Source organism: Petromyzon marinus, chromosome 36, assembly GCF_048934315.1.
Source record: "Petromyzon marinus isolate PM22_M1 ecotype Great Lakes invasive population chromosome 36, UKy_Petmar_22M1.pri1.0, whole genome shotgun sequence".
Classification (NCBI taxonomy): domain Eukaryota; kingdom Metazoa; phylum Chordata; class Hyperoartia; order Petromyzontiformes; family Petromyzontidae; genus Petromyzon; species Petromyzon marinus.
The window spans coordinates 4,440,845-4,462,054 of record NC_133702.1 but is presented as its reverse complement, the minus strand read 5'-3'; the positions used below and the strand labels follow the sequence as shown (position 1 = coordinate 4,462,054).

Genomic DNA, 21,210 nt, shown 5'->3' with positions numbered 1-21,210 from the left:
GGGGGGCGTGGCCTCGTGTCGGTATATAAAAGGGAGATGCGTGGGAGACTCGGGGCTGTTGCAGTAGGGATCTCTGCCTGATGTCAAGTGAACGTGTCTTCAATATAGTGTGTCAAGTCGTCATTACACGTACGTAGAAGTGCGTAAGCATCGATTGGTATGTTGCTGTGTAAAGCGTTCACGTGACCCCTTCAGTCACTAGAGGCCGCTAAATTCAACAAATTTCAGTAACTGATTCTTTTGTGACCCTGAATTGTTGAAATTCGTTACATTACTGGGGGAGTGGTGAATCACTGAAACCTCGATAGGGCCAATATGACATGGACTGTTCAACACTCATTTGAAACTTCATGAGTAAGAGGGGGGGAAAAGAGACTTTAAAGTTACGGTCAAGTGACCCATTTTGTCACTAGTAACATCACTGTGACCCGCTACTCTCATACCGTTGAATGTAATCGATGCAGCGATATCACTTGAGCACCATGGCAGCCCCAGTGAAAACATGTTGCAACGTTGGTACCAACCCAACATTTCACGTTTCCCCGGAAACCATTGGGCTACTGTTTGTTTTCTCATCAGCAGATCCTCAAACTTAGTTTGAACCTGACTGAACTAAACTCGGAAGCAATACTGACAGCAGGCTCACGTTAAAATGGTCTCATGTCCAGATAAATAGCACTTGTTTTCGGCCACATGAAACCATTGGTTACAATTGAGTTGCAGCACCTCAGGTGTTACCAGTTTTTGTATGTACATTTAACTTCTTTCGCACCGTACGTAGACAATCGGAGGTACTTTGACCCATGGACTGCTACCAACTAGGTATGTGAAGGCCCGGTCCATAGATCGTGAAATATAGAACTACATGTGTATCATCAATCACATCGTCATCATCGGCAGGCGATGGCTGCCCAGTGTCCCTTGGCAAGCAGCAACATCTGAATGCAAATATCAACTACAATTATATTCTTGGTTCTTTCGGTAAAGTCACATAGAAGGGAAACAATAAAATAATAAAAATATAAAACAATAAAATTACCACGACGTTTCGACTGCAACACAAGCAATCATCATCAGGTGTGAAAACCACAGCAAGAAAGTTTTGTGGTTTTCACACCTGATGATGATTGCTTGTGTTGCAGTCGAAACGTCGTGGTAATTTGATTGTTTTATATTTTTATTATTTTATTGTTTCCCTTCTACGTGACTTTACCGAAAGAACCAAGAATATGAATCCCTGCAGTCACGAGAGCTTTAAATCAAAATCAATTGCAATTGTTTAGCTCCCTCTGGTGGATGTGAGCATAACGTAAACCAATACATCTGCAAAAACATTGATATGCAGCAAGTTCAGCACTTGGAATAACTAAAGTTCATAACAACTATGAAAATGTATGCTATCACTAATCAAGATATTTTCATTAACCAAACTCATTTTGAACATCTCTGAGAAAAGAACCCTCACGTCGTCTTTCCAGGTCGGAGTTCAGACAAACAGGGGGCACGGCCAAAGGTGTCATGGAAGATGGATCCATGATGTTGGAACTCATCTCACGGAGGGTCTGTCGCTGGTACCAGCGAGACGGCCTTGTAGGACGACGGTCGTGTGTATGTTGAACTTCTTCCGCACCGTACGTAACCAACCCTGCTAATTAAAGCAGTTTTAAATAAATTTGTTTTCAATCTAGGTGTATCATTGCCCCCTCCTGGCAGACAAATGTCTATTTGCAGGCGAGGTGCTGAGTCACCTTGTGCCCACAGGGACAGTTGCCTCTGGGGGTGCCCCCTTTCAAACGTTTGAGATGAGATGGGATGTGAGAGATGCCCCCAGAATAAAGGCCTCGATATGAAAAACAAACCATTATCGTATAAGCACAATCTAGATACAAATATTGTCAATATTATACAGTACCAGGAGACGGTGGTCTACTGAGTGTAGGGCCTGAGATGGATTGTACGGGGTAATGAGTTCCGAGGGCACGTCCATGGATCGCCTTAAATGTCAGTTTCTGTATCCATGTTTTGAAATTGATGCATTGTTACATACATTAATTAATGAAAAATACAATAGCTAAATATGAATTTGATTTCATTAAAACATACAAATCGTGTTTCAGACAATTGTTTACCAAATATCTCCGCTTTGAATATCAGCGATATGGCACAGCAGGCCGGATTCAACAATGGACTAAAAACGGCCCAAACAAAAAAAAATATCCCACCATCGCCTTGAAAAGATCCGTTCATGCAGCATCCAAGGAATGCTTTTGCCCGTCCCGTTAATTTACATCGATGCCGACGTTGCACACCGCAGCGGCAAAGCGCGAGACAACACGTGCGGTGGCAGCAATGCCCCGTGCAGGAAGCCTCAGCCACGGCACGCAGAGAGCGCCTCACTGCACGTGACTAGGTGGCACGCGTTGCAGTCACCTTGCAAGCGCTCCGAACTCAGGGGTGTAATGGTGAAATCGATTCGTATTAAATTGCGAATCTAAACATAGCCGATATTCAATCGTACGTTGCCATATGGGGGGAGCAGGCGTTCGGTAGATAGCACATGGGACTATGAACCATGCGCGTACCTGAGTTTGATTCCTGGCCACGGCTAACATCAGTGCTGCGTGATATTCGAATGTGTCCCCTGACCAGCGTGATGAAGTATGGTCAACCCCCCGCCCCCCCCATAACCCATCACTGCATTGGGAGGCTTGGGGAGGCCTTCATCCAGCGGTGAATTGACAAGACATTATTGTTATGGTGTTGCATTAATGGGGTTCATGTGACCCTTGAAGCCATTAGATGTCACAATGCGCTTAATTCGTGAACCTTGATTCACCGTTAACCCTTCATGCCTGCACGATGATCGCAGAAAGACGAGCCTTCGTAAGGATCCGGCAAATAAGATTCCACGCCAGTGCCGGTTTACCCTTTATTGCACAGTCCATGCACAGTCTGTGTTTTATTTTATTGTCAAACAAACGGACGCTTAGAAGTATTACACAGAGTAAAACACACGCGAGGAGGTTCCCTACACTGTGGTCAATCCGATAAGATACATTCAATAGACAGAGTTACACCGATCAAGTATGGGTAGTGGTACTTGGGTGCCTGGAGTGGGCTATAGGTGTAAAAAAAAAGTAGTGTAAAAATGGGCAATGATATGCAGTCTATGTATTTCACTAAAACATCGTAAAAGCTGCACATGCCTACGTGTATATCTAAGAACAGTACAGTAATTGTAACGTCACCTACTGCGTAGTCTATAGTTATTGCTTATATATAGCGACGGTTACATACAAAAATACAAACAGATCGTACACCTTGTTTTGCGTGAGTGTGTACTTTAAGTTTCCCGAGGAGTTATTCACTTCTTCGTCGGGCAGAGTCTTCTGGTCCTGAAAGACGTTCAATGGGAGAAGATCTGTCAAAAGGTCTGTCACCAGCACCAGCTGGATGGGCTGTTTGGACCGCCAAGATGAAGGAGTCTGCCGATCGTAAATGCCCGCGGCGGTTTGTATGGTGTGACGACTTGGCTAAGATATGCAAACATCCAGTTTATCTTAAACATCAGTATCGCCACTTTCAAAATGACGCATCAAGACCTTTCAATGGATATAATCAGAAAAGCAATAACAATCGTGTAATTCAGAGTGTGCCCGAAGTTCCGCGGACATGAATGATCGTGGCTCGGACCCAAGAGGCGTGTAGCCAAGCTTAGGTGTCCCTCGAAACCCAAGCATTAGAGGTGTGGGGCCTTTAAGAGTTGGGGCCTTCAAGAAAGAGGTACTGTAAATGGGTCAAACCTTCATGGAGATAATGTGGTTTTGTTAAGCAAACAAATATATATTTACATTCGTCCATTTGCCCGGTTGAGATATTTGAGGCGGTGTAACTGGTTCAAATTCCTCCGTGGTCATTTTTGCAGCAAATTATTTGAAAATCACTTTGAATGAGCCACCTGTGAAACAATGTACTCTCATTTAGCAATTAAAATACATTGATAAGCTTAAAATTTCGCCACATTATCTGGTACGAATTTCTGCACTGTGACCGTGAGACCTCGATAGGAACCAATTCCCGCACCTCTGATTGGCACGGTTGGCTAAATACGGTGAGAAAATAAGTTCAACGCACAATCCCCTGGAACCCAAACGCCGATGCCAATTTTCCCAGCCGTCCGGGTCAATTCCCAGGTCAAATCGAGACAGGTGGTAACGGCGGGCGCAAGGCTGTGTGACCTGGTTTGTCAGTCTGGCAGTCGCGCCATAATCCACTGCTGTATCTCCCGCAGCACGGCCTCCTTCACGTCGGGCAGCTCGCGGTGCAGCACGTGGTACGCGCCCTCGTACATCTGCAAGAGCCGCGCGCGCACACAAACACAAAATGCAAAGGTGTTGGTGTTCTACATGTCAACATCAGAGGGCTTGTGATTAAATTAAGTCAACTAAAACTAGAAGTGGCAAATCTTGACCCGGACATTTTTTTGCCTAACAGAAACATTTCTCACTCCTGCCGTCAATGACTTGCAGATTACGATTGGCAACTACAACCTTTTTCGGCTTGACCGAGGATCTAAAGGAGGTGGAATTGGCATCTATGTTCGTAATACTATTGCATGTTCATCAGCTCACTCCTTGTTTAAACAATGTTGCCTTGAAGGTTTGGTTCTCAGAATAACTCTCCCAAATAATCAAGAGATATTGGTAGTGTGCTGCTATAGACCGCCTAGTGGGAAGGATGTTGAAGCTGCATCTGCACTGAGAGAGCTTTTTGGGGGCCTCCCTAAAGGTGAAATAGTTTTAGTGGGTGATCTAAATTGGAATTGGCTAAACCCGCCGGCCGTGGCCACAAATTTAACAGATGAATTTAACCTGTTTCAATTAATAAATGTCCCCACAAGACCCAACGTAAAAAATTCGGGACAGCCAACTCTGCTTGACGTCCTATTGACAAATGCCCCTCACAATTTCGCACTGACTGGTGTTCTAGGTAATAACCTTAGTGATCACTCCTTCATTTTTGGGGTGAGATCATCAGCCAGACCCAAAGCCCCCCCTAAATTGGTTGAGAAGCACTCTTTGAGGCACTTCAGCACTCAGGCATTTACTAATGATGTGCCTCACTCGGATATTGACAAGGTCTGTGATATCCCCAACCTGACTACGTTTTGGGAGACTTTCAGGTACACGTTTCTCCAAATTCTTAACAAACATGCTCCGTTGGTTAGATTTAAAACTAAAGGCAAAGCTCATGAAAACTAGGGACAAGGCTTGGGCATGTGCTCAGAAAAGTAATTTGGTCAATGACTGGCTTGAATACAGGATTTTAAGGAATAGATGCGTCAAAAAAATATGGCATGCATAAAATGCCTACTTTTCCTCAACTCTCCTGGAATCACATGGAAATGCCAGGATTTTTTGGAAAACAATCAAATGTATTGAAAAGGCATCCAAAACAGACAATCTGCCCGTTGAGCTTAACCGAAATGGGGAATATATTTCAGATCCCCAAAAAATAGTTGACAATTTTAACCTTCATTTTTCTGAAGCTGATAATCTTTTTGATAATGTATTGGGAGTCACCCCTGCTCATGCAAATTCCTACACCCCTGTCCAAACATTAAACGAATTTAGTTTCCAGCCAATCCACGAAAGTAATGTTCTGAAACAACTGTCCTACCTCAAAGGGTCCTCCTCTACCGGAGCAGATAGTATTCTCGTCTTTGCTCTACTAACTGATGGTCACCTAATATACAAACCTATAGCCCATATTTTCAACCTGTCCATCAAAGAAGCATCAGTTCCTCTAGAATGAAAACATTCCTATGTCCGTCCACTTCACAAAGGGGGCCCTAAAGATGATCCCAATAACTATCGACCTATCTCAATTTTGTCCCCATTGATGAAATTTTTTAAAAAATTATTTAACTACCAAATTAGCAGTTTCCTGTCCACCAATAATCTACTACATTTAAAACAATCTGGGTTCCGAAAAAAATACAGTACCACATCTGCTGCATTAGACTCTCTGAATCAAATTTACAGTAGCCTTGATAATAAGCAGTACTGTGCCTGTATTTTTCTTGACCTGTCCAAAGCTTTTGATACAGTAGACCACAACACCCTGCTTAGTAAACTAAGTTGCCTCGGTTTTTCCGAAAACACAGTAAAATGGTTAAAAAATTACCTCTTTTCTCGCACCCAAACTGTATTCACAGATGGTTGGAGGTCAAACAGTGTTAAGATAACAAAAGGGGTTCCACAGGGTTCCATCCTCGGCTCCCTCTTGTTCTCTCTTTATGTCAATGACTTGGGCACTGACCTGGATCATTCCAGGGTAAATCTTTTTGCAGATGACACGATATTGATTACTGCTGGCCGCTCTCCGGATGACGTGATTGCTAAGCTCCAGGGTGATTTCAACAAACTACAACATCAGCTAGTTGCTCTTAAACTAGTCCTGAATACCTCCAAAACCAAGGTGCTATGCTTCTCACCGGGACTAAAGCAGGAAGTTATTTTTCCCCAATTACATTCCTTAAAGAATTATCAAATAGAGCAAGTCAAGATCTATAAGTATCTTTGGGTCATCCTGGATTCAAAAATGAATTTTGAAGATCACATTGATTATATTGGTCAAAAGACAAAAATAAAAATTGGTTTTCTGTATCGACACAAGCACTGCTTCCCCCCTATGTTCCGTTTGGAATTGATAAAAGCTATCATACTGCCTCTACTTGATTCCTGTGATATCGTGTATAAATCAGCCACAAGTACTGTACTGAAGAAACTTGATTCCATCTATCACTCGGCCTTAAGATTTGCATTGAACTGCCCATATAGGACTCACCACTGTGATCTCTACATTGGGTCAAACTTAACATCTCTTAATGTTCGACGGCTTGTGCACCAGATCTTATTTATTCACGATGTACTTACAAAAAAATCCGCAGACTACCTGCTGGATCTCCTCTCTGTTTCAAAGAACAAATTTGACCTCAGGTCTTCGCTCATTTACCAGCTTCACATTCCTTATTGCCGTACAAAAACTAGAGGAAGGGTCTTTGCTATTGATGCCCCCAGGGTCTGGAATGCTATTGCCAATAAACTGCAACTCGAATCACTACCTATGAGATCTTCACTCAAAACTGCTCTAGAGGAGTTGTACACCCCTAGCTGCCACTGCTATTCAGTGGCCTAAAATAAAATGTTTTGCTCCGGATGACTGCTGCAAAGTATTATCTGTATTTTTATTTAGTGTGCTGATCTTAAAGGTGCATTGAAAAATGTGATACTCCGACTGATGCTCCTGTTGTTGTGGAGTGACTCATGCAGCCAGCTATGGCTCTATGGTTTGGTGTTACATGTTATTTATGTAGTTTATTGTTAAAAATTCGGTCACAGTCCCTATGATCACTGTTACATTGCATTTATGGCTTTATTTTGGTGATTTCGAAAACGTCTTTTGGTTTGGCCATGTTTTTGTTTGTTGTAGTACGGAGTTAGACTGATGGCCTTAATCTAAGTTGTCTTGTGGTTGTTGTTGTTTGACTTGCATCCCACTGGGATTTTTGCACACAGCGTTGGTGTACGGTGCTTTTTCAGGAATATTTTGATGTTTTTTTCTTGGATTTTCTGTTTTGCACAGTCACACATAAAGTCACTTTAAGACGTTTTCTTGTTCATGTTTTTGTTTTTTTGTTTGTTGCGGTTACACCCGATTCAAGAGCCAAATGGCTCACAGGGCTATGCCCAAATAAATGGAACTGAAATGGAACTGAACAGACTGTTGGGGCAAGTGCCGTTGGCGAGTAGCACCTATGAAGGCCGGCACGGTACACGGATCAAGGGTAGGGTAGCCAGGGGTTAAGAGAAGGTCGTGCCTCACCCTGATGGTCTTGTCCGTGCTGGCGGCCTGGTCGTACAGCATCTGGGAGCCGGCTGGGTCGCACAGCTGATCCCTGCTGCCGTGCAGCAGCAGGAACGGCCACGACACGCTGGGCATGAGCCGCGCGAGGAGCGACACCGTGTGGAGCAGCCTCACGGCAAACGCCACGCGCACGCGGCCGTGGTAGACCAGCGGGTCCGACGCATAGTCCTCCACCTGCCGCACACACGCACCGACACACACACACACACACGCACACCGACCCACACCGACACACACACACGCACACAAACACACACGCACACACGCACACACGCACACAGACACACACCGACACACACACACACCCACACCGACACACACACACGCACACAGACACACACCCACACCGACACACACACACGCACACCGACACACACCGACACACACACACACCCACACCGACACACACACACCCACACCGACACACACACACGCACACCGACACACATCAACACACACACCCACACCGACACACACACGCACACCGACACACACACACACACACACAAACACGCACCCGCCAAAACCGACACGCACAGAGACACACACACCCACCCACACCGACACACACCCACCCACACCGACACACACACACCAACACACGCCCACCCACACCGACACACACAGAGACACACACATCCACCCACCCACACCGACACACACCAACACACGCCCACCGACACACACAGAGACACACACATCCACACACACCCACGCCCACCCACAGCGATGCACATCGACACACGCTCGCCCACACCGTCACACACAGAGACACACACACCCACGCCCACCCACACCGACACACACAGAGACACACACACCCACGCCCACCCACACCGACACACACCGACACACACTGCCATCGTTTTCACGGCCACTCTGCACCGAGCCGTGCCGGGCCAGAGTATATTAATAGTAATTTTCCCTGAATATTTGTACTCCCAGTGGCATTAATATTTGTTATGTATGTATGTACGTCGAACTTCTTTCGCACCATACGTAGCCAACCGTGGTAATCGAAGGTGCGGCCGAAGGACAACAAACTAAAACACAACAATCAGTTCTGAAGAAATGAGATTTCAATTTAGATTACATAAAAGTGTACAGCTCCCGTGGATCCTAATATCGGAAGAGCGTTCCAGACGGCCGCAGAAGCGCATCTGCAAGCGCGCGATGCGGTGACCATCTTTGTTCTATGGTCAGGCAATGCGAGAATTTGTTCTCCCCTTACTTCTGAACCGTCGGTCAAGTCACTCGCAATGCGACCGATCTCAGCAGATCTCGGAAGCTCAGCTAAGCTTGGATAGTGCGTGGTAGGGTGGCCACCACGAATGCGTACAACAGGTGCCCGAGGCTACCGTGGGAATACGTTGTCAGCAGAGAGCAGTGCAGAACAAATACACTCTTGTTCTGCGCTACGCTACGTCCGTGTTACTTGTCTTCACCAACCCACACTCATCAGCGTGGCGAAGTATGGTCAAATAACCCTCTCGATCTGCATGGTGTGGAGAAGTCATCATGCAGCAGTGGATTGTTCTTATTTATACCGTAAGGGGAATTAATCATTTGTGCCCAGCAAAGAGCGTTCGTTCGGGTGAGGATTAGGTGACACACTACTTTTGGTTCAATTTAAAGGGCATGCTGGATGGGCAACTATTTCACAAGTAACTCAGGAAAGTGGCATTAAATTAGGGGTTTAATTGAAATGCACGGATATAGACTTAGACGCAAAGAAAGATTCATTTATTACGGAAAAATATGATTATTCGTAAGGGGAACCAACATTGATTCCCCATTGTAAAAAATACAGTCCAGGGTACTTCAAACATTTTTTTAACACTTATATGGGACGAAAATAAATGTATGTTAATAGCTTCAAAAAGTCAAAGAGTCTCCACGTGTTCGCCATCGTTGTCAACACGTGTCTGGAATCTTCTCCAGGTGGTCTCCAGAGCCTGGAGGCAACACATTTCTCGTGGTATTGTTGCAAATTCTTCGAAGTGTTAACATTTTTTTGATGCACACTGTATTTACAAAATGTTGGTTCCTTTGGGGATAGAGCGGGCAGCTTTGTAGCAAAGTTCCCATGGCCCATGGGGAAGTGGCGAGAGGGCCTGGCTTCACTCTACCTCCCCGGCTCTCACTTAAGTCGTCACTTTTGGTCGGAGGGTGATTTATTTTGACCCAATTTTTACTCTTGTGCGGTGGCTGAAATACGTTGCCACGTTTCTGGTTTTCGTTAACAGCGTTCCCTCGTTGTACACGAGATTTCTACGCGTTATTTTGGCTATCCGTGAATCGCGTCTGGAACTCTACACAACTTCTGTATCGAGAGAGAAGGAAAGCGATGAGATAAAGCGACGAGAGAGAATGTAATGCGAGAAAGTGTTGAGTTAAATTGATGAAATAAAGTAATGAGATAAGGTAATTAATTTAGTAACTATTATGGAATACTTACAAATTTACTTTATTTTGACTTAAAACTTTTGTGACTGCAGGTATTCATATTCTTTGGTTCCTTCGGAAAAGTCACGTAGATAGAAAATAATAAAAAATAATACAAATAATACTAAGAATAAAAAATAAAAAATATGTTTTGATACATTTTCATTAATTATTATTTATATTATTTTATTTCATTATTTTCTATTTACGTGACTTTACCTAAAGAACCAAAGAATATAAATTTACTTTACGTTTACTATAGCCAATTTTTATTTATTGTGTTATTTTAATTTTCATGGAAGGTTATTTAATCAATAAACAATTATTTAACACTTTAACATTAATTTTTATTTACTGCATGATTATGGTAACCAATTTTTAAGCTATTATAATGTTCACGTATTTAATAGTTTGTTTATTAATTTAAGGTAATTCATTTGATAGGCCAACATCATCATCCACGCAATGTGTGATTCGCGAGCATCTCCGGAACGTATCCCTCGTGAATAACAAGGGAACACCGTACCAAGGTCTCCGCTTACAAAGCATCTATGAAGCATATATGGGCCTTCAGCTTGGCACATATTTACATTTGTAGAGGGGCTCTCTTGAACTTTCTCGAGGTGGGTCCCTGGCGCCGGTCGTGGCACGAGCAATTCACAGCTCTCGCCACGACTGGCGACATTGATTTCCAAATTGTAGATATGGAAGTCGTATTGTCTGCTGCTTATTTATCGTGTTACTTATATTCTCTGCAATCACAAGAATAATACATTCGTGTCCAGAATCAGAATATGTATTTATACAAGGGGGAATCCGATCAGCTCTGAAGCTCTGTTTCACAGATGTCTAGTAGGGACGGGTCAGATCGTTACAACAACAAACAGTGCAAAAACACGATAGGAGTGCAAAGTATAAGAAATGTAAACAAATAACTTAAAATATATCAAAATAAAACGAAGCAATTTTTTTTTAATCTTACCAGGTAAGACCCACTGAACTATTAGCTTATTTTTGAGAAGTGACCTGGCCACAAATAATAGTTCGACGAAGTGGCTTATCAAGTGGAAATTTATTACAGCAAAATAATCGAGATAATCTATTCGCATGTTTCGAAATGTGGAGGGAAAAACCGGAGGACCCGGAAAAAAAAATCCACACGACTACGGGGAGAACACGCAAACTCCAAATATACAGGCGTCATGATCGATGCCCCGACCTCCTGCATACCAGGCGAGGAGGATAACATCACAACACCGTAGCGCCAACGCTTAAATAAACGAACAATAAAGTATCATTATTGTCATCGTCAGCATAACTGTCGGCTGCCTGTTACACTTGCAGCATCCTCCGCACGTTGCGCACCCTCCACCGTAAATGATCTTACCTCTCTCGCGTCTCGGGAGAGCAGGGAAGGGTCGAGAGAACCCAGCGGGAAGTTTGGGCAAATGCAGCTGAAGAACTTCGCCATGAGCACCTGCGGGGGACGACGCACAGCGTGCAACAATCCGCCGGCGTTCTTCAATTGCGAGGCTCGCGGGTCACGGGCAGGCCCCTGGTGGCCTTCGGTGCGGCCCAAGACCCGCGGCCCCTCGACGATACACAAACAGTGAAAACACCCCCCATCATAATCATCATCATCGTGCTGCTGTCAAACCCCCACGATGGTTTCACATTTTGTTGATGACGACTTACCGGCGAAAGTGCCCTCACATCCCCACCCACCCCTTCCTTTCTGAAAATTAGTGAAGAACACCGCGGTGAAGTTGCAGCAAACTGCCGACACTTTACTGAACAGCAATTCCCCGTAAGGCGCTTTCGTTTGGCGGGGCACGGTCCAGCTCGACCGTGTCCTATCGCGGGAGGTAAAAGGCTATGGCCTGCAATGAAACTCGCGAATGCCACCGCTGGCTGAAGGACCTCCGCTCGAGGAATTCCCTCCACAGAGTGCTTTGGCCTACTCTTCCACGCTGGCCGGACGTCTTGGAAGAGGTGGCAGTACCCACACTTTATCCCACCCGCGTGCAAACCTGCCGATCGACGAAAAGTTGGTTTTACCCACGCGTCAGGGCTCATCTGCTGTTGCTGCACCCGAAGGGGTGAAATGTCGTCATCCTGGCTGTCAGCATCGCCGATTCCACGCCTCCATTCAAGTTCAGCATCAAGACTTCCCTGTCCAGGACTGATTTGTCTCTGCACCACCAATCGGCTTCATTGACACCTTGCCATACCACTCGTTCTCAGCCACAGCCCTCGTTCCCTTCTTCCTCGCTCCGCATGTTTCCAAATTGATTACTCCAAATCTCAGCTATTGTATAGGCGAGGGAAGACCTCACCACTAATATGCGTCTCCAACAGGAGCGATTTCATCTGTTTACACTTGGTAGTTTAGATATTAAGTCGAAACACCAACCACCATAACGAGCGTTCCCCCTAATTGTACAGCATCATGAGATGCGGCCTAATTTAAGTCACACACTATCCTCTTTGGTTCTTTCGGTAAAGTCACGTAGGTATTTCTACCCACGTGACTTTACCGAAAGAACCAAAGAGTATGGATTCCTGCAGTCACGAAAGCTTCAAATCAAGATTAAAATACACAGTGTGTGTATAGATACAGTATACATAACTGCTCAGTATTGCAAAGTATATTCGCACAGCCGTGTGTCAACCCATTGCTGAATTAAGCCCTCCGCACGCTGCCTTGGCCACGGGAGTTGTTAACTCTACTTCATTGTGCCGCTCTGTGCGCGTTCAGTGTGGCTGGAAGGCAGTGAAAGGGGACGCGCAGCCCGGGACCCGGTTCGGTCACCCCCCCCCCCCACCCCCCGCTCTCTCTCTCTCTGTGTGCGGCACAGCGAAGGATCACAACGAGGAACTGGGGGGGGGGGGGGGGCGGTGAGACCTGCCTTGCACGGCGTGGCGAACTCCTCGCTCATCTTCAGCAGGGGCGCAATCAGCACCACGCCAGCGAACTCAGTCGTGCGCTCGCAAGCCGCCAGCACCGATACGGCACCGCCCTGTGCACACACACGCGGGACACCGCACCCGTCGACCCCTTATCAGCGCCCTACCTTGTTACAGACCAATTCAGACCTTATTGGTCACCCCGTGGTGCCCTTACAAACCTCAACGTTCATCCCACAAAGTCCCATCACAAGGGAGAAACACAAACATTATTGTTTTTGCCCACATTGAAATGGCTGTACACAGTATGGATCTGAAAACTAAATTTCCCTGTACAAGAATCCAGGGTAAACCGTGTGGGTTGACAGGTATGGGACACAGATACTCCCTCACCTCACCTGTGTAGCCGACGAACAGATCGCAATCTATTACATCAGGCAATACGCCTCCTGCACTGCGGCTGTGACCGTGTGTCCGTCTATACCGGAGGGAGGGGTGAGCTATGATTGTCTTGTATTGTCGACTCATTCTGCATCGAACTATGACCCGTATTTAATAAGAGGGCCCTTGCCTAAAAACATCATGGCAGTTCTCCAACATGATAAGCCACTTCGTTGAGCTATCACTTGTGGCCAGATCGCTTCTGCAAAATAATATCATAGCTTAGTTGGTTTGACATGGTAAGGTAAACATAGTTTTATATAGATATTTGAAAGTGATTTAGTCACCTTTGCTATACGTTGCACTCCTATGGTGTTTGTTGTATCATTTGTTGTAGCGTCCTGGACATCTATGAAAAAGAGCTTTATAGCTCATCGGATTCCTCCAGTGTAAATACATATTCTGATTCTGGTTAAAGCAACCCTGACTTTGCAGATGAGATACTCCGACGAGACAAAGGCGAAAATAAATAAAAACATGCCTACTATGTTGACACTGCTGTCATGGGCATTGCATCTGACATATCCACGGTGGTAGCGCGTGAGGCTGTTTGCTGCAGAGCTTTGCAATTCGTATCTGGCAGGCCGTCCTGGTCATCGCCGCCGGTGATGCGTGAACCATGAAATACTCGGCGTGCCATCTGCTTCACACGTGGACAGTAAAGACCCCGCCACGTCACTGGACATTGTGTGCCGGCATCATCTTCCACATTTGCCGAGTAAAGAAAATATAATATAATTACTTGAAAATAACTCAATTGGAATCGCACTTCGCAATATCTCACCCCCCCCCCTTTCCCTCCCCTACCGTGGGACGATTACAGACTGTGCCTGTGGCACCACAGCTCAATTAGTATCACTCGCGAGCGGGCCGTGAGCTGAGAGCGATCGAGCGAGAGCCTCTACCCCTGCTGCCCTATATTTGGAGTTTGCGTGACCCCCTCTCTCTCTCTCTCTTTTTACGATCAGAGGAAACAAGAAGATGCTCGGTGTAGTCGGCACTTTGCTCCGTTCATCATTTCGTTTTTCTGTGTTTTTTATGCTTTGCTTTATGTAACCACCCCCCCCCCCCCTTTTAAATGAAAGACCAAACAAAATATTGTTTTCTTTTTTTTTCTGCTCTCCTTACCCCTTCCCTCTCTCTCTACCCCCCTCTCTGCCCCTCCTCTCTCTCAACCCCCCTCTCTGCCCCCCCTCGCTCTCTGCCCCCTCTCTTCCTACTCCATTTCGCGCTCTCTCTCTCTCCCATGGATTGTCTCCGGGTCCTCCGGTTCCCCCCTCTCACCCTCTGCACATTTAGAATCAACGTGCCCTTGAGAGACTATCTGGCCGCTATAAATGTCCACGCGATGATAAGCCGCTTCGTCGAGCGATCATTGGTGATGGCCAGATCGCTGCTGAAAAAGTGTTACACAGCTCAGAGGGCCTCATGTGGTATTTTTTTTTCGTTTTAAATACTGTAGTGAGTGAGCGAACGAGCGACCGAAAGGGCGAGTGAGCGGACGGGCGAGTGGGGTGTGTGGGTTGGGTTGTGTCAGTGTCGGATGAAGTTAGTGCGGGGCCTGTAGCACATGTTATAAAGGGGCCCTAAATATATAAAAAAAAACTAATAAATATTAAAACACAAATTTTTACCTCGGATAGTAAAGTAATCGCCTCTATTTATTTATTTATTTGCTATACGGCCAGATAATACGACAAATCACTAACCTTAAACACCCAGTCGTTCATAAAAGTTGAAGGCAGTATAGTACTGTAGTAATAGAGCAAGTGCAGAATCAGTGAACCGGAATTGATAGCTTGAAAGCATTTAGCGCGGGGCCCTTGAAAGTGCGGGCCCAGTAGCTACTGCATATGCAGCTACTTTTGCTACGAGGATAATCCGGCACCGAGGTTGTGTGGATGGATGGGCGCGTCGCCTCGCGTGCGTCTTGCCAGGGAGTGTCCGAGAAGGAAGCAGGGCAGGCGAGGGTGCGTGCCACGCACGCGCCGCACGTGCTGGAGGCAGTCGCGCACGTGCATGTCCACGTGGATGTCCGCCAGGCGCACGCGCGTGCTCCGTCCGTGACCCACTGCAGCACGCGCACAGCAAAGCGCACGCACGCGCGTACGTGTGCGTGCGTGTGTATGTGTGCACGACGTTCGACTTCTTTCGCACCGTACGTAGCCAACCGTGACGATTGGAGGTGCGGGGGAATTACAACACATTAAACGCAAAAAAGCAGTAGTAAAGAAATCAGTTTTCAAACGATATATCACGCGGGCAAAGACCTCCCGTGTAGCCTTAACAGACTGCTGGGGCAAGTACTGTCAGCGAGCACCTATGAAGGCCGGCACGGCACACGAGGGGGTGGGTGGCCAGCACCACGGCTGGCCGTCTTTATCTCCCGAGTGGCGATATTTACCAGGTACTCATTCGAAGCTGGGTCGAACTAGGGGAGGCCCACGACCGGTTCAGATAATCGCCACTGGTGTTGGCCGTGAGCGGAAATCGAACCCGGGTCGCCAGGTTTGTAGCGCAACGTGCTAACCGCTACACAACCGCTACCCAATCCTTCCCCACACACATGAATACATGCACATAACACCCATGAACACGTGTGTTTATGTGCACACACACGTTCACACATGCAGGCACAATGGCTTTGACATCTGAGTTCGTACAGTTGATATAGTATATCTAGAATAGAATGCCCAAGTCAACTAATGACAAAATATTTAATACCCCAAAAAAACAACTTACAGTGAAAATTCTACGTTAGATGATATATTGAAACAATACATAGCAAACGTTGTTTTAAATGTTACATATATATTCAATATTACAGCATATAGATATCCACGTATATTGTGCCAGTAGTGTATTGGGTTAACATTTAAGTTAAAGATTTCCTTTCCAGGAAAAATGAAAAATGGGACACATGAAATATGAAAATATATTGACCCAGAAAAATCCCAACGACTGGAATTTAACAAATGCTATTCTCAATCGGTAAATGTCTCTGCTGCAAAACGGACGGCGAGTCCAATGTCTATCCATGATGCTGACCGCATTGCTTGGATTCGTAGAGACAGAATCATCGGGCACCACTAGGCCTCGGCAGGGTAAGGTAATTTACCTTTTTTACCGGGTAAAAGGGTAAAGGTAAAAGTGTCGACATACCAAGGGGTAAGGTAAAGGGTAGGGTAAAGGTAGCGCGGAAGAATAACCCGGTAAATACCTTATTTAGCGCTCGCTAAAAGCTCTGTGGCGCAGTCCAAGGCCTCCATTTAACATTGGAATTATCGAGAGTATTCTATAGATGAATCAAGCGCTCTGCCTAGCATTTATCTGTTATAAACCTTTTTCACGTGTAGTACCCCAGTAATTACCCTGTAATTGGGTAATTTGTATGGGGTAAGGGTAAAAGGTAGGGTAAAGGTAGGCTCATTGCTTTTGACCTTTTACCTTACCTTGCTAAAGGGTTAAAGGTAAGGGTAGAGTTATTGTATTGTGGTAAGGTAAAAGGGAGGGTAAAGGTAGGCTCGTTGTTTTTACCTTTTACCTTACCGAGGCCTAGGCGCCATAGTGGCGAGATGTTAACTACCTCGCCTGGTATACAGGAGGTCGTGGGTTCGATCCCGACCCTGACGCCTGTTGCTGTATATTTGGAGTTTGTGTGTCTCTCTCCCCGTGGTTGTGTGGATTTTCTCCGGATCCTCCGGTTTTTCCCTCCACATTTAGAATCAACATTATGCGTTTAGAGTATTTGGCTGCTGTAAATTTCCCACGTGATAAGCCACTTCGTTGAGCTATAATTTTTGGTTAGGTAGCTTTTACAAAAGAGCTATATAACTCAGTAGGCCGCACCTGGTAAAATAAATATAGTTTATAGTTGAGTTTACCTCCAGCCATGCCAACGACCAGGTCACTGACGGGTTCCTTTACCCCACGCTGTGTTCAACTGCCAATATTGTGGAGTGCAGTACAACATTCCTCTACCTCCTCCTTTTCTCACATTGCTTCACTGTGGAACTTCCTCCAATCAACACTTTTCACAAGTTCCTAGAACCTTGCCTAATTCAGGAAAGGCGTTAATTCCTATATGATCTACTATCATTAGTGCTACAAGTTACAGGATTTTTAATTCCTTCCCATCGTCTCTTTTCCGAAATTCCCATAACCTTGCTCGGTTGACAGAAATGGATTGATTCTTATGTGATGTACTGTGCTATTATTAGTTCATTTAGTTGCGAGATGCTTTACGTCATAGCCCTTTGGGCTTTGGCTCAGTATCTGCGATCTTAATAATAATAAAAAATGAATCAAACCACGTGTTCCGTAAACGATCGACACAGACATCACCAGTCAGGAGGATGTTTTAACAATGTGGGGGAAAAAAATTGGGCCCAGTGTATGATGGGAACAAAATTGGAACAAATGAGAAAATTACGGGGTAGGCCGACTGAAAACCACCCGCATCTACAAACGACCTTGAAGAGACAAACCTGTAAATGAAGCGGTGCTGATGGAAATTGACGTGGACCTTGGGGTTTGGGCCTCACGCGACCTCTGCGCTGTAATGAGTTGATTAATGGTGGCGGGCATTCTCGGGTTGGGTTCTGTCACCCCGGCGCTCTGAAATAGCGGGCAGGACTGCCCCCGTTCGAGGAGCACGCGTGGTTGAATTTATGAACATGCATTACATTTTAAACTATGAATGTAAAGCGATATTTTTTGTTGTTAATCGTTGCAAAAAACTGATTTTAATTTAATAACGAATATAAAGAGTATATTATTTTTCGGATTGTGAGGCTTTGGTGTGTGCGTGTCCTGTTAATTGTTGATGATCTCAACAGTGAGTTAATGGTCTCAACCAATTCATCAGTGACTGCACACAACAACACCATGATGTTAAATTGCGTTTTTCACCACATTTTCCAAATGCCAACTCTTGAGAGAGAGAGAGAGAAAAACACCCCTAAGTTTGCCCAACGTGGCATCAACATCGCCACTGCATGGTGTGCAGAGACATTGCAGCGCCCCAGGTCACTCTCAGAAGTCCACGCGTGATGACATCGCCGTGCGTGCGTGGGCCGCTCTCAGTCACTGGGTGATAGCACCGCGCTCTGCGAGAGTTATGAATGGACACTTATTCCTCTTGTGACACCGTGGACGCGATTGTAATGCAAATTTCGAAAAGACAAATTGCTGAAGAGGGCCCAAGTGCAGGCCTACTCGGTTTCGCTCGAATATAATACAATATTTTTGCCGTTTGAAAAATTACGGAAATAGAAAATATGAATTACCTATCGACCCGACGGTTTGTGGGATACATTAGGTCTGATATTCAACGAAAACTAGAGCCGTGTTCCCTTCATGTCATCTAGAGAAATGCTAATGAACCAGAAATAAAGCGTAAAGTTATCTGTCGAAGGAGACATCACTGCGTCAGTGAGTGCACAAAGTAGCGTGGCTAACGATGATGAGCTATTTGCTCTTCAAAACTATGAAAATGTCACACGCATTATTCAAAACAATTCTCCAATTAAAAGCATGACACGCCTGCAATGGTCTAATTAACTGACAACTTCAGAGCTGAAATTAAAATGTATCGTTTAATTAATCTTAACATGACCTGAAAAAATAATACACAAAGATTGTATATGTTTACAAGTGCTTTGTAAGAGCGAACTGCATGCAGGAGGAACATTGTCCATGTGTGTTTTGTGTGTGTGTGTTTAGAGTCAAATCTAACCACTATTTTTGTGTGTGTTTAGAGCAAAATCTGAGCACTCTTTTTGTGGGTATGTATTTGTGTGTGTGCTTGTGTGTGTTTTGTGTTTGTGTGTGTGTGTATTTTTGTGTGTCTGTGTTTTTGTCCGGCAAAACAACCTCCCACCTCCTCATTGGTGCCCGACGGTAACGCTGTGGTGAGCAGTGCCATGGGGGGAGGGTCAATTTCGATTGGCCATTCCCCTCATGGCGATTGTAGCCACCACAGCGGCCAAAGGGAGCTCTGGACGGGTGTGAGAGGCTGGTAACCCCTCTATCTTCAATTAATTACCACTAAACCACGAACAAAATATACAACTAAGCTTGTGCTGGAGGCCCCGGGGGGACAGGCGTCTATGACGTCTCCTGGCCAAACCCCATTTGGCAGAGCCAGGAGACTGAATCCTTACCCTCGGGGTTCCTTCAGAAACAGCAAAAAACACTGCATGTGACCACGTGGAATGTTCGAACACTCACTGCGGAGGAGAGGCTGTCACTTCTCTGTCGGGAGCTGGACCAGTACCGCTTGGATCTCTGTGGCATTCAAGAGGTCTAGTGGACCGGCTCTGGCTCCAGCCACAATGAGGGGTGGACAGTCGTCTACTCGGGGCAGAAGACTGCCAAACAATAGGGAGTGGCTCTTCTTCTGAACAAAATAATGAAGGGAGCATGGAAGTGTGGCGATGAGGTGTGGGAAGCTGTAAGCACCAGGCTACTTTGGGCTCGCCTTTCCATTAACCAGAGGCGATGAGTGGCGGTCGTGGTTACTTATGCCTCCACCGAAGATGAACATCAGTGGAGGGATGCAGGAAAGGCCGATGAGTCAGATGCCTTGTATGACCTGTCACAGGTGCTAGCTAAAGTGGTTCCTCGGGATAGAAGTCATCCTGTTGGGTGACTTTAATGCCCGAGTTGGTCATGATGCTGGCACCTGTTCTGGAGTGATTGAAAGGCATGGGCCAGATCAGCTCAATAACAACGGTAGGAGGCTGCTAGATTTTTCCGGCATTGGCGCATCCACACAAGATCATGGATGCATGCCGGGTTCAAGCAAGAACATCTGCTTGACTATATAGTGATGGAACAGCGGATGCAGGCCCATGTCCTTGACACCAGGACCTACCATGGAGCTGATCTGCCAACTGACCATTGACTTTTCATCTGTAAGATGGGCCTGCCATTCTTCCACTCCGGTGGTGGGTGTACATCCAGGACCGAATTCAAGCCCATAGTCGCCTGGTCTCAGCTCACTGATGAAAGTTGCAAGCAAGAATTTCATCATTGCTTGCAGCTGGGGTTGGCATCGTCCCCCGCTCCTCCTGATGTCGAGGGGAAATGGGCGGGGTTTAGGACTGTGGCTCATGCAGCTTCAATGGCTGCTTTTGGTTCACGGTCCAGACCTCCCCAGAGACCCTGGCTGACAGAGGACGTGTTCAGGCTGGCTGAGAAAAAGCAACAGGCCCACTCATTATCTACAGCATCCCACGTCAGAGAATGAGGAGGCTTACCGCAGCCTTCGCTCGGAGGTTCGGAGAGCCGTAAGGCGCTGCAAGGATGGGTGGTGGTCGCGGTTTGTTGAGGAGATGGAATCTGCCTCAGTAGCCTGCGATCACAAATCGCTCTTTACTTCCATAAAAAAAATTACTTGCAGCACCATACCTATTACCATCATTAGGGTAAAGAACGGTGATCCAAACTCCGACCCCCAGGTACAGGTTTGCAGATTTGCTGAGC

General features: G+C 45.9%; 1 protein-coding gene across 2 annotated transcripts in view; it reads right to left on the bottom strand.

Annotated features, from left to right (window-relative positions):
• Nucleotides 1-2,915: 2,915 nt before the first annotated feature.
• MGLL (monoglyceride lipase) overlaps nt 2,916-21,210 on the bottom strand; it is a 40,261-nt gene continuing 21,966 nt past the window's right edge. The window contains exons 3-8 of one of the 2 annotated variants that reach the window (XM_032966672.2): nt 15,657-15,793; nt 13,284-13,394; nt 11,762-11,851; nt 7,888-8,103; nt 4,239-4,351; nt 2,916-3,395 (exon numbers count right to left, since the gene is read on the bottom strand). In XM_032966672.2, coding sequence (XP_032822563.2) covers nt 4,247-4,351; nt 7,888-8,103; nt 11,762-11,851; nt 13,284-13,394; nt 15,657-15,793 — 659 coding nt within the window. In that variant the 3' untranslated portion in view covers nt 2,916-3,395; nt 4,239-4,246. Of the gene's footprint in view, nt 4,352-7,887; nt 8,104-11,761; nt 11,852-13,283; nt 13,395-15,656; nt 15,794-21,210 lie in introns of both variants that reach the window. The other variant, XM_032966671.2, reaches the window with a different exon arrangement.